This window comes from Geospiza fortis, unplaced genomic scaffold, assembly GCF_000277835.1.
Source record: "Geospiza fortis unplaced genomic scaffold, GeoFor_1.0 scaffold52, whole genome shotgun sequence".
NCBI classification, from domain to species: Eukaryota; Metazoa; Chordata; class Aves; order Passeriformes; family Thraupidae; genus Geospiza; species Geospiza fortis.
This window is the reverse complement of record NW_005054659.1, coordinates 121,458-133,786: the sequence shown is the minus strand read 5'-3', so window position 1 is coordinate 133,786 and position 12,329 is coordinate 121,458. Positions and strand designations below refer to the sequence as shown.

The 12,329-nt window shown below is 40.7% G+C and overlaps 1 protein-coding gene across 3 annotated transcripts in view; it reads left to right on the top strand.

The window, feature by feature from the left end:
- RCAN2 (regulator of calcineurin 2) overlaps positions 1-12,329 on the top strand; it is an 81,315-nt gene that overhangs the window by 42,021 nt on the left and 26,965 nt on the right. Inside the window, exon 1 of one of the 3 annotated variants that reach the window (XM_005430608.2) lies at positions 931-1,153. The exons of the other annotated variants lie outside the window; for them this stretch is intronic. Coding sequence (XP_005430665.1) covers positions 1,067-1,153 — 87 coding nt within the window. The 5' untranslated portion in view covers positions 931-1,066. Of the gene's footprint in view, positions 1-930; positions 1,154-12,329 lie in introns of those variants that run through there. 3 annotated transcript variants of the gene reach the window in all.

The window sequence follows — 12,329 nt, the reverse complement described above, 5'->3', positions numbered from 1 at the left end:
GGATAAAGATCACTTTAGAAGTCCCAGACATGTAAATATTTTATTTCTATCATTAAAAAAAAGATAAAACTTGCAAAGAATAAACAGATCACTGACTCAGCCGGTGTAAAGCATCTTCACTTCTGCTTGTTTCTTTGGTTGAACGCAGTTCTTATTTGTGAAGGGTTAACCCTTAGGATGGAGGGTGTAAAGTTTGCCCAGTGTGAAGTCCTAATTTCAAGGAAATTTTCGTGTTCTGTTCTTTGAAGGGGTATTGACTTCCAAATCACACACAGACATGCCTCTGATCTTCCTGGGGATGAGTCACAGTGCAACGTGGATGCGAAGCACTGGCATCAAATTTGCAGTGTGTTGATCACTGCTGGTGACAGGACAAGATGTTCTCTAATCCCGTGTGTGGGGTTGTAGAGTGTGCTTTATTAAAAAAGAGGACTTAGAGCTATTAAAACCAGAGTGCTGAGATTTTGTTGATTTGAGGGGTTTTTTATTAGTGCTCTGCCGTAGATTTTCAAGTATAGTAAAGTCACAAATGTTACCTTGAGATTAGTGGCTTTAAATGCTGGGTTAATTTACACACAGAGTGGAGCTTTCAGTGTCAGGCGATCTCTTTTATTTTTTTTTTTTTTGCCACCATAAGCACACTCAGCTGAAGCAACAGCTATGACTCAGTTGACAGTGAACGCTGCTTGAATTGATTTAGTCCGAGTTCAGATTTAGCACATAATCATTTTCAATTTGATCCACTGTGCTGCCTAGAGATAAAAGGGTTGAAAAAATAGATTTAGCTTATGTCAGTCTTTGTGGTGATGTCATTGCCATGAGAGATGGAATAGCGCTGTTACTATGCTGTGCCTGCTCAGTTGGTGGGTGTACGGGGGACAGGCAACCGGCAACTCACTTTAAGTGCACAGAGCTCGTGTTGGAGGCTTGCAGGCATTGCCAGCGCTGAAACTGAATCTTGGACTGTTCAATTGCAGTACTGAAGATTTTTTTTTTAATTCTTTTGTTGTGTTCTTGCATCGTTTGTGACTCTGAGCTCGCCTAACTCAGTGTACAAAGGCGGGGGATGCCAGCCCGTAGCATGGACTGTGATGTTTCCACTCTGGTTGCCTGTGGGGTTGATGTGGAGGTTTTTGCCAGCCAAGAGGTTAAGGTATGCGCCTGCAATCCTTTTGTTGCTTCTTAGAAAAGCCTTTGGGAGCAATAGGCATTTGTATGTAGCAATTGACAATAAGGGGGCAGATGAGATTCTGCTGCGGTGGTAAAAGAAACACAGTTTAAAAAATCTGTTAATTAGGGGAGAGAAATATGGGAAAGGAAATGTGTCTGCTTTTTACTGTGTTTTGATAAGCTGAAAGAATAGCCTGGTGTTTACTCTTTAATGATGTAAGAAATTGGTTATATAACTGACATCTGTGCATATGCATGTTTCATATTCATAAAAAAATCTTTCATTGTTAATTTTGTCAAGTTATTTTTAGTCCAGTGTCACTTTTTAGATCAGCCTTGCCATAAATGTTATTTATTGATGTTGATAACCTTCAGATATCTTTACTCAGTCGAACAGTAGCTGTTTCTTTCCTTCACATTCAAATCAAATATGCAAACATAAATTTTTTGTGAAGGGCTAAAAGTTTGTAGTAAGTATCTTTGTGCATCTGCAGGGTAACAGAACACAAAAAGTTATGCATCTTGCATATCATATGCATAACTGAAAAGCAATGCTTAAATCTAAGGCTTGATATTCAGGGCTCATAGTCTCTTAATTAGACAACTGCTGTAGAAAAGTCATTGTGTGTAATTGCTTACTGTTGAAATCAATTATATTTTTCATTTATTCTCATATTATTGGAAGAAAATCACTGCAAATTAAGTTTGAAAGAGGAATTCTAAGTATGCTTTTCACAGATCATCTGAAAGAGCTCATAGATGTAATACAGTGATATTCAGCAGTTTATAAAGGACAAAGGTACAGACAAAATTAGTTTCTAATCTGATGGTTCTTAGTATTGAAAGACTGGAACAGGGTAAAAAGGATTTACAAATTGGAGGTCAAATTTTGAACCTCTGCTCTGTTTGGTTCTGAGTCAAACATTGAAGCCTCTGGAAATAAAACTACTTTGATTTGCAAGAGGCTCTGATGATTTTTATTTGCCTGTTAGTCTGTTAATGTCATTTATACTTTATACAGATGCTTTTGTGTTGGCATCAAGAGATTCTTCTTAATTTAAGAATCTTTTTCTTAACAGTTTAATAGTGAATTTAGAGATGAAAAAGTGAGTAATTCAGAGGAATGATTCAGGTGAGGAGTCTTGCCTGTGCTGGGGCATGTTACTTGTATTATTTTGAAGTAGTAAAATGTTTATCTGCTTACTCATTTTTCTTTTTTTTTCTTTCTTTTTTTCTTTTTTTTCACTTGAGAGCATTTTCTTTTAACATGTAGGATTTACACCTGCATTGATATGATCTTGTACATGGGTCTTTTTATGTTTGGTCCATGTTCGATGTAAGACCATGCAAAAAATTAAAGTAGTAGTGAGCTTCTTTTATTCTCATGCTGCTCATATGTCAGTAGCAGTGCAAAAGCAAAATTCTGATTAAGATAAATCAGCAGAAATCATTCAAGTGACTTGGGTAAGATTTAGATTAGCCTGATTTAAGCTGCAGCATCTATAAAGTGTGAGCCAGGAGTACAAGATAAGAGAACAGAAGGGTTACAGAGACATTACAGGAATTGTAACCCTTTTGTGTTACTTGGACTTTCTTTACCTTGTTTGCTTTGGCTGAAATTGTCCTGTTTTGCCTTCCTCCCCCCCCCCCCCTTTGTTAAAATTAAAATGTTGATTGCAAAGACTTTGGGTATATTTACAGTGGGGACTGCACTGCAGACTGCACTGCAGCTTAGAAATGCAAAGTCTGCTTTGAAGTTGCATGGCTTAGAGGCTGTGGGCAGCGTGTGCTCCGTGACCCACAGCTCACTGCAGCTCCTTTCCAATGGGTTTGTCCCCGAACTCTGGTCTGGAGGCTGTGGCCAGCTCTGTGCTCATCCCCGGGCTCCCCGTGCAGCAGCCTGCAGTATGGGCATCTTCTTTGTGAAAGTTTCACTGCTGCTGATAATTTAAAGCTGGAGATACCTACTGCTCTTTGCTCACTTCCAGGAGAATTGCAGGGAAAAAACAGTATGGGGGGGAGGGGGGTTGGTTTTTGTTTGTTTTTTTTTTTTTTAATGCAAAAGGTTTCACTTCAAAGTGAGTTTTTTTGGTGACAGTGTGGTCGCGGCATAGAAAAGTTTATGTTGACTTTGATAGGATGAGGAACAGATTTAAGGTTAAAAAGGAAGGAGGTTGTTGCTGAGAAGAGATGGGTGTGGAAGTTGAAGAGCAAAAGCAAATGCAGAATTCCTGTCTTCTCCACCTACCCTGTGAGTACCCCTCTGCCCAGCCCTTTTGTGTGTCAGCCTGAAGGCACAGGTAGCATTGACAACTGAAGTCCAGGCTATTGTCACTTCTCCAATAGAAGGTTTTATTGCAGGGAATCTTCTCCCTGTGTAATGGGGAATGTTCCCTCAGTGGTAGAACAGATACTGAAGATCTTAGAATACATGTGGTGCTTGGTGAGATTTGCAAAAATGAGCCGTTAGTCCTGTAGAATAGTTCTCTGATGTCAGTAAGGGTTGTGTTCAGGATTTAGGATATGCTTACAGCATATCTCACTTTTATTTCAGTTTTGGTTTAGAACTCACATGAGGCTTGGGTGTTACTGAGCCATTGTTCTCCCAGGAGGTTTGGGAGAAGGATGCTGGTGTTACTGAGCCATTGTTCTCCCATAAGGTTTGGGAGAAGGATGCTGGTGTTACTGAGCCATTGTTCTCCCATAAGGTTTAGGAAGAGGATGCTGGCAACACGGAGCCGTTGCTCTGCACTTTGCAGCATGTGTTGGCCACAGCTGCAGGCTAGGGGTGTGAGGAGCTTGCCAGGACTGCAGTAGCAGAGCTTGGAGTGTTGGAGATTTGGAGCAGCAGTTCCCTCAGCAGGTGGCAATGGAGACTCCTGAAAGTTGCCACTTCTCAAGACCATCAGTCCCTCAGAGCTGCAGAATTCTCATACAAAGCCGGCTTTGGGCACAGGACTTGGAGCAGAGGGAGCTCTCCAGCTTATTGCTGCTTTTCCACCTCTGGAGACCTTATTCTGTAGCCATTATTCTCTTAGCATCTGGCAGTCAGGCTTGGAAATACTGTGTTTCCATTTGGCCTCTGACATGCGGGAGCAGTTACTTGGTACTGAAGGCAAAGCTTTTTGGTTGCTGCATTTGGAGCTGCTCATCCTTTTGATGAACAGAGGCTTGTATGGGTACCTTGGCAGTGGCAGCTGGCCCCCAGCACTGACACCGTGGGTTTGGCACCCACAAATCATCCAACAAGCCCTACACTTCTTATCAGCTGCTGCTTTGAGTTGTCTTTTCTAATCCAGAAATTGGGTCAGACTAATCAACATGCTACTGACTGTAGATCAGGAACTAGAAGAGTTGAGAATGCAACCAGAGAAATCACGAAGTGCAGTTCTGCTTTGAAGTTCACCTGCATAATTAAGATTCTTTCGGTGCCTCTAGATGATAATTTCATGTAATGATCTTTGTTACATAAGCAATTAGTTAATGAATATCTTGTTTATTTCTAATAGAGGAATCCCAGACATCACCAAAACAGTGGAATAGAATTTAAACTTGTATTTCTTACTCTAAGCAATGTGTTTTTATGTGATTAATTCTACATATTCTCTCCTCATTTTTTGTTCACACAGACCATTCCATTCATAAACAAGGTAGGACTGGGGTGACTTGGCATTACTGTAAGAGAGAAGAAACACTAATGATCCAGATGGATCACATCCTGAAGACAGTAATGTAATGTGGATGGGGCCATTATCTTAACACAGGGAAAAAACCCAATGTGTACATGAGCCAGGCAGCAAAGGGCAATAGTAGGAATAGTTTCACTGTCTGGACTGTTGCTTTGGAGAATTAATCCCCATTGGAACAGGATCTCTGTCAATCTGTAAACTCATTACTCAGTTCAGATGCTCCAGTGAGCACCCTGCTAATGGGAATTGTTTGGGATGGATGGGTTGGAGGTTCAGTCACTGTCCTGCAGTTGCCTATCAGAGGTTTAGCAGTCTAAACTTCTGAGGTCTAAAGGGCAAAAGCACACTAGTTGCTTGTGGTTTTGCTCTCCGCTTCAATTCTCCGCTTGTCTAAGTGGCTCATTCACAAAGATGTTCTGAGGTTTAAAGTTTAAGTGCTCTAAGGCCAGAGTCAAGTGAAGAAAACTGGAGAAAGGGGGAGAAGTGTTGCTGCCCCTCTGGATGGTGCCAGCTGTCCAGTGGCAGGAAGCATGACTTGCTGGGAGAGTTTCTGGGTTTCTGCCTTTACATCCTTCTCCTTAGCCATGTGAGCTTGATCCGTGGGAAGAGTCTGTTGCAGTCATAAGATTTCACAGACGGGCTCTTAGGAGGGAACCAAACAACAGCATGACTGCCAAAAATACCCTGATGGCTCGAAAGGCCCGCTCTGTACCTTCTCTTGGTATTTTCCGTAGTTGGTAGTTCTTTCTAATTGCAGATAAGGTTGAGTCTGGGAAATCTGCATGATCCAAGAGTTCTGGAGAAATAGACTTGCCTGTCTTTGATCTCTGCTTACTGTCTGTGTTGATCTGGAGCAAGTAATGGAGCGGAGCTTTCCAAATGCTGTAGTGCTGTTTCCAAGACACTGACCCTGCTCTTGGCTTCAGGGTCAGCAGAGAGGGACTCTGACAGCAAAGCTGGAGCTTGTGCAGCCAGTGCTGCTGCACACTGAGGTGCTCCCAGTTCCAGTCACAGGCTGGGCTTTGTCTCTGTCCTTCTAACACCCTTATGGGAAGGCAGCTGGACTCTTTAGGGAAGTTCCCAAAGAAATGATAGAATGGTAAGACTTCTGAAGGTCATAATATGCTCTTTAGGCTGATCTTCACTTATTTGTACTCGCTTTTCCCCTGCCTCAGAAGAAGGGGGTGCTGCTCTTTCACCAGAGGTTGGTGGCAGCTTGCAGGTGTTTACACACCTCCAAGTATGGCAAAGCTTCTGCTTCTTTTTCACCCTTTTAATGCTAACAGGGAGCAGCAAAGCAAGTCAGAGGGCTTTGTATTTTCTCGGATCCTCCTTTCAGTTGGAAGTCACATGAAGTCACTATTTCCCTTTCATAAGGATAGCTAGACAATGAGTAATTTGTCAAATGAAAATAAATAACAACTAGAATGCATTGGTTGAAGGTGCAGAATTATTCCAAAGCAAGTGTAATAAGGTAAGATGGAGCTTGTAATTCTACTGACAAATGGCCCGGCCTGGGTGAGGAGCACTGAAGAGACGGTGATTTTCTTAAGCAGATTTGAAGAATTAATCAGTGCAGCTGTGGATTGATGTACCTGTAATATGGATACATGTGTGATACTGATTTTTCACTAAATAATTACTTAAATTATTAAAATTTTATAATAAAATTCAAGTTCTCAGGAGAACCTAGAGAGATAAAGTATTCAAGTTTTTTCTCTTCTTCTCAAAAAAAAAAACATATCAAGGACACATTATCTTCAGGGCTGCACTGATCCAGTCTCATTTTCCTCTGAAGGTGCTGTATATGTGCACTCTTTTGTCTCAAATTTTACTGATGCTGTTTGCTGCTGCTTAGAATGACTAAGATTTGATACTGAGCAGCATTGCAGGTTCTGAGGCAGAGGTCTGCACCAACCTTTTATGTATCTTTAGTAATTTTTTAGTTATTTATAGCAAATTTTCTTCTCTACTAATGTACATGTTTTGTGTTTGGAGAGGTCTTCCTTTAATATTTTCTAGGGGGTGATTTTACCAGAGGCCTTAAATAATCTACTCAGTTTTGATCATTCAAGTGCTAAACAGCCTGTTTGCTTTAGAAGATGCTGCCTAATCACGTGCTAGAGTGCAAACAACCATGACAGTGTGGTCTTGAGCAGAGAATTCTTCCTTGCCAAAAAGACACTGAGGAAATTGTACCACAGTTTGTCAAACACTTGGCTAACACACAGGCTGCCAAGAACCAGAAACCAGCCAAGCCAAGCCTCCAGTCAGTGGCCACTTCATGGAAGACTGTGTGTTTTCCATGCACATATTTACAGTGGCACCAGCATTGTGTGCATGATCCTGTCCTGAAGATTTCCCCCTCTAATATGATTTTCAATAAGCAACTTCTCCTTCTAAAGGCCGACAGAATTAAAATTTTCCCCAGGGAAGACTTCTTTCCTTTCTTTTCCTTATTGGAAACGTCTCTAAAAAGCAAGTGCAGCTGTGGAGTTTGGCTCCAGCTTGTGTTTTCCATCTAGGATTCTGGTTGATTTCTGCTTTGTCTATGTCCATTCCTGGAAGCACAGGCTGCCTTCTCACAACATCAGTGTCCTTGTGATGCCTTTAACTGTCCCGGCATGGAATTTTTCTTGGTGCTGAATCAAGGAGAAGCCTTTGGTTATAGCAGTTGTGATGGAGCAAACAGCTCTGCTGTCCTTGCAGGGTGGGAAAACAGCTGGATGGGTCTGCGTAGAGCTGGATGCTGCAGCAGCATCTCCATGGCACCTTCTCTTCTGTACACCTAGAGTTGCTGGAAACCCTCAGTGATGTTATAGGTAAAAAGTTCCAAGTGTTCTCACCTGCACATAGAAAACTAAGGAACCAGGAAGTAAGTTCTCTGATTAGGAAAGTGGATTTGGCATGCAGAGCTGGTGTAATTAATAATTCTTGCTTTTATTAATCATGTTCTGTAGATGTTCAGTCTCAAATGTTGTTGAGCTCTAGGCATTTTCCAGAGACCAAGGGGCTGTGCTGAGTTAGTAGCTGATTTTGGTTGGTTTTTGGTGGGGGGGTTTGTGGTTTGTTTTTGTTGGGGTGTGGGTGTTTGTTTGTTGTTTTGTTTTTAATTAGCCCAAACTTGTTGCTTTTCAGAATCTGCATTAGATTCTGGCAGACAGAAAGACTGACTTTATCTTACTGGATGGCTTCATATTTATCAGGAGCATGGAAGAGCCTCCAGTTCTGGAGCACCAGGTAGTTCCACCTGTTGGAATAATAGTCCCTGAGCTGAGAAACCCAATGAACCCTTTGAGCTCTGAGCAGCAGCAACAGGCAGCTGTACAGGGGAATTTCTGCAGCTCAATTTGTCACTTGCAGAAGAATATCTGTGCTTCATCTGTTGCAGTGAGGGATATGTTTGCTGTTAAAAGTTGGAGGCATCCAGAGGGCTGAATCATGCAGCAGCACTTCTGCTGCACAGGCAGAGAGAAGCCTCTTTGCTGAAATCTTGTCCTTTTTTTCATGTAGGTCAGATGTGCTGGTGTGAGGCAGATGAACAAATAATGGTAAAAAACCTGCTAATCCTCTCAATAAAAGAAATTCCATATATGGAGAAGATAAGAAGATGATTGTTTTATTTGCTGTATTAATTTTACTCAAACATTGCCATCCTCAAGTTTCATCATCCTTTGCTGCGTATCTTTGTGCCTGGTGACAAGGTTCATTCAGTTTTGGCTACTTGTCCACATTTCTTAGAGAAAACCTATTACTAAACCACTAAGAATAAGAACTTTTGAATTGTCTGAATTTTCCACCTGTACTGGCAAATTTGTTCCTGGACTCAGTGTCACCACATGAACAGGTGCACATTAACCACAAAGAAAAATTTGGTTGTGGTGGGGGTGTGGTGGAGTATATTTTGTTTTGTTTGGGGGATTATTTTATTTCCTACTACTGATAGAAAAACAAAACCAAAAGCAACCCACCAGCAGAAATGGCCTTTCTCTCTCAGAGAACATTTTTTTTAAGAGAAGCAAGTGTCTCTAAGGGACAGATCATAGGTAGAACTGTTCTGAGATGAGGGAGGAGGAAATCAGCTGTTATTCAAAATGTGGCCAAAATGAGGAGGGGGAGCATGGGGATTGAGAGGAGGGAAGGCTCTGATGAAGTTCCTCTGTTGGGAAAGACCAAGAGCGAGGAAAGCTCCTGTGGAGGCTGGGGCAGGTTGTGGCAGGTGGTGGCAGGACTGGTGTCTGTGGGGGTGACAGCAACAGGGGAGTTGGGATGGAAGGAGAGCTCATGAAAACAAGAGTGATAATGGAGGACCAAGGTGAGAACAGGTGAGTTTGACTTCTTGTGCTGTAGTGGAATAATTTAAGGGCAGAAGATGATACAAGATGCTGGAAAAACCCATTGATAGACTAAAAAAGGAAGGATTTTGTGACAAAGCTTTCTTCAAGCATGTGTTAAGCATCATTGAAACCTTAGTTAAATTCATCTTGACAGTAAAGCTTTCTGCTTTACTGAAAGCATCTTCCACAGGTTTCCATCCCACCTCCAGGTAACAAAATCCCTTTGTGAATGAGTACTCTGGGCTGCTGCCACTCTGCTTTCAGCTCCTTCCTCAAAACTTTTTGATGTTAAATGTCTCACAAGGAATTAAATGATTGAACATAACTAGACTAAACTACATATGCATGCATGGGACAGAAAATAATTTGGAAACCTTACCAAAAAAAATTCCTTTTTGTATATTCTATTCCCACTTCCTCTGTCTTTCTGCTTCATCCTCCTGGAATGCAAGAAGGAATTTTGTGTTTTCCCTTGTTTTTGTTCAGTGTGGTAGATCATATTAGAAACAAATAACAGTAATTTTTAAACTGTTGGAAATAACCAACCAGTAGGTGAAACAGTAAGACATATATCAAATTATGAGACTGTTCTGGCTGCAGTTTTTTTAGCAAATGGAGGTAGGTAATTTTATTTAGTTTTCAGGTTTGATTTTAGCAATTGAAGAAATTAATAATGGCAAGTACTGTTGGTGAAAATTATTTTAAAGTTAGCTTCTGAAATAAAGTCTGAAGTCTGAGGAAAATAATTTTTCTGTAAAGTCATTTTCAGTGACCTTATGGAGCTGGTAAATAGTGTCTCCTAAGAAGATTATCTGAGAGACCAAGAACATGAGAATTAGCAGCTAAGGAGGCACTTTTGAATGCATAATGGAGATTATCTATCCTGATGCAAAGGACAGATGGGACATACAATGAGAGACTGTTAGGGCTACATCAGATACTCCTTTTGCTTTAGAGCAGTTTAAGGATTTAAATATAACGTGAAAATCAAGTGTGCAAAATCATAAAATAGGTTTCCATTATCAGAGGTTTTAAATAAGAACAAAGGAAGTCTTGTGATATATAAAAATTAAGAGGAAAACAATGTGTAAATCCAATAATAGCAAGATACATCATGTAGGGAGGGTTATGGTGTAACTGATTTCATTTATGTTATATAATAACACAGATAATTACGTAAATTAATAGAAAAAGCAACCCTAGTAGTGGCCACAGCAGAGAAAAACTGCTAAAAATGCAGGGGTAAAACAGATATTAAAGTGTACAGGAGCTGTTAAAATCTACCTAGGTATGCTTATGGATGCAGCTGAAACAATTTTTTACTATTTGAAAATATCTTTTAAGAATTCATAGGTTACAAAGAGACTGCTGAGAATGAGAGATTAAAAAAATAACATTTATGTTTAAAAGGGGGAGAGGAGGAACACCGGAACAATTACAGATATTTTTATCTGACTCAGATTTTGGAAATAAGTTTGGAAGTACTTTGGCCTGGGGTTGTGTAGACCAAGTCATGTCAAATCATTGTGCTTTCCTTGTTTGACAGGGCAATGGGATAAGTGGGATAAAGGAGATGTGGAGTGTAGATATTTTGACTAAAGCTTTCACACTGTTCAGGTCATTTCCCTAAGTAATCTACACTCCAAATATAATTTCCATAAGGTGGGTGCATAGTTGTTTACAGAATGTCAAAACCAGAACCAGTTCATTCTCAAATGGTGAAGCCATTTAAGTGGATGAGCTCACATGTTCCTTCCTAAAAGCAGGTTGAGAATAATGACAGTAGTCAAAAGGGAAAAGCCTCAAAAAAAGTGTGAATGACACTGTGTTGGTAGGGCAGGGTCAAAATTCTGAACAGCTTGTGCTTAAACAACAGGGTGAAATTTAGTGCAAGAAGAAATAAATTAGTCACAGCTGTATAAAGACATTCTCATGACTAAACAGTTGTGTGATGCAAATCTCTTGAGTTCTAGTGAACAGCAGTGGATAATTAGCAGCAGTATCACACTTCTGTCAGCAAAACAAATGTGGATTCACTGAATGGTTTGGGTTAGAAGGGACCTTCAAATATCATCTGGTTCCACCCCTGCCGTGGGCAGGGACACCTTCTACTATCCCAGGTTTCTCCAAGCCCCATCCAGCCTGGCCTTGAGCACTTCTAGGGAAGAATTTCTACTTTAAGTCCAATCTTAACCTGCCCTCTTTAGTTTAAACCCATTGCTCCTTGTCTGTCACTGCAGGCCCTGGTAAAAGTCTGTCTCTGTCTTTCTTATAAGTCTTTCTCCATCTTTTTAAAGTATCCCCAGGCTGCCATAAACCTCAAGCCTTTTCTTCTCCAGCCCCAGCTCTCTCAGCCTTTCCTCACAGGAGAGGTGCTCCAGCCCAAGTTTGCTGTTGCAGCTGTGCTGTTTGTCTCTGGTGAGACTGGCTAGAATTTTCAGATGCACATTTTCCTGTGTAGAAAGGAGATTTCATGTTGCTACCTTGTTTACAGAGCCTAAGAAGAAAGCCACTGAGGTGTGAAGAGTAGTACCTTTATCTTTAGAAACAGCTGATTCCATGAGAGGAACTGCAGGGTGTGTGACCAGCCAGCTTTCTGCAGGCGGCTGCCAGTCCTTGAACCACAATTTGAGAGTTGTTGAGCTAAAAAAAAAATTCTTATTAATCAAGACAGCTGGGAGCAAAGCCAAATGCTGGGCCATAGCAGAAATAACATGCTGCTTATGTTAGACAAAAGTAAATTATTAGTGTACTTAAAATTTTAGAGGCTTGGAAGCTGATGTGGTTTTGCCTGATTTTTTTTAAATAAGTGAATAAAGGGGAAAGATGTTTAGCAATCTGCTTCATGCTTTTGTAGCAAATTATTAGACTGACACTGTTGAAAAACTGTAGTGATGTAAACAAGCTGCCTGCAATCCTAACTCCCAAAGTGGTGATATTTTTTGGCAAGGAGTATACATACAGTATTCTACTGGATGGCATACAGTACTATCACAGAACAAGAGTTTACTCAATGCATACTGTATCCTAGAAAACATTGTAGAATATTTTTTCATGTCATTGTCTCAGTGTAAAATTCCTGCTTATACAGTTTTATAGTTTATGTGTTGTATAGTGAAATAGAAGCAGAGCA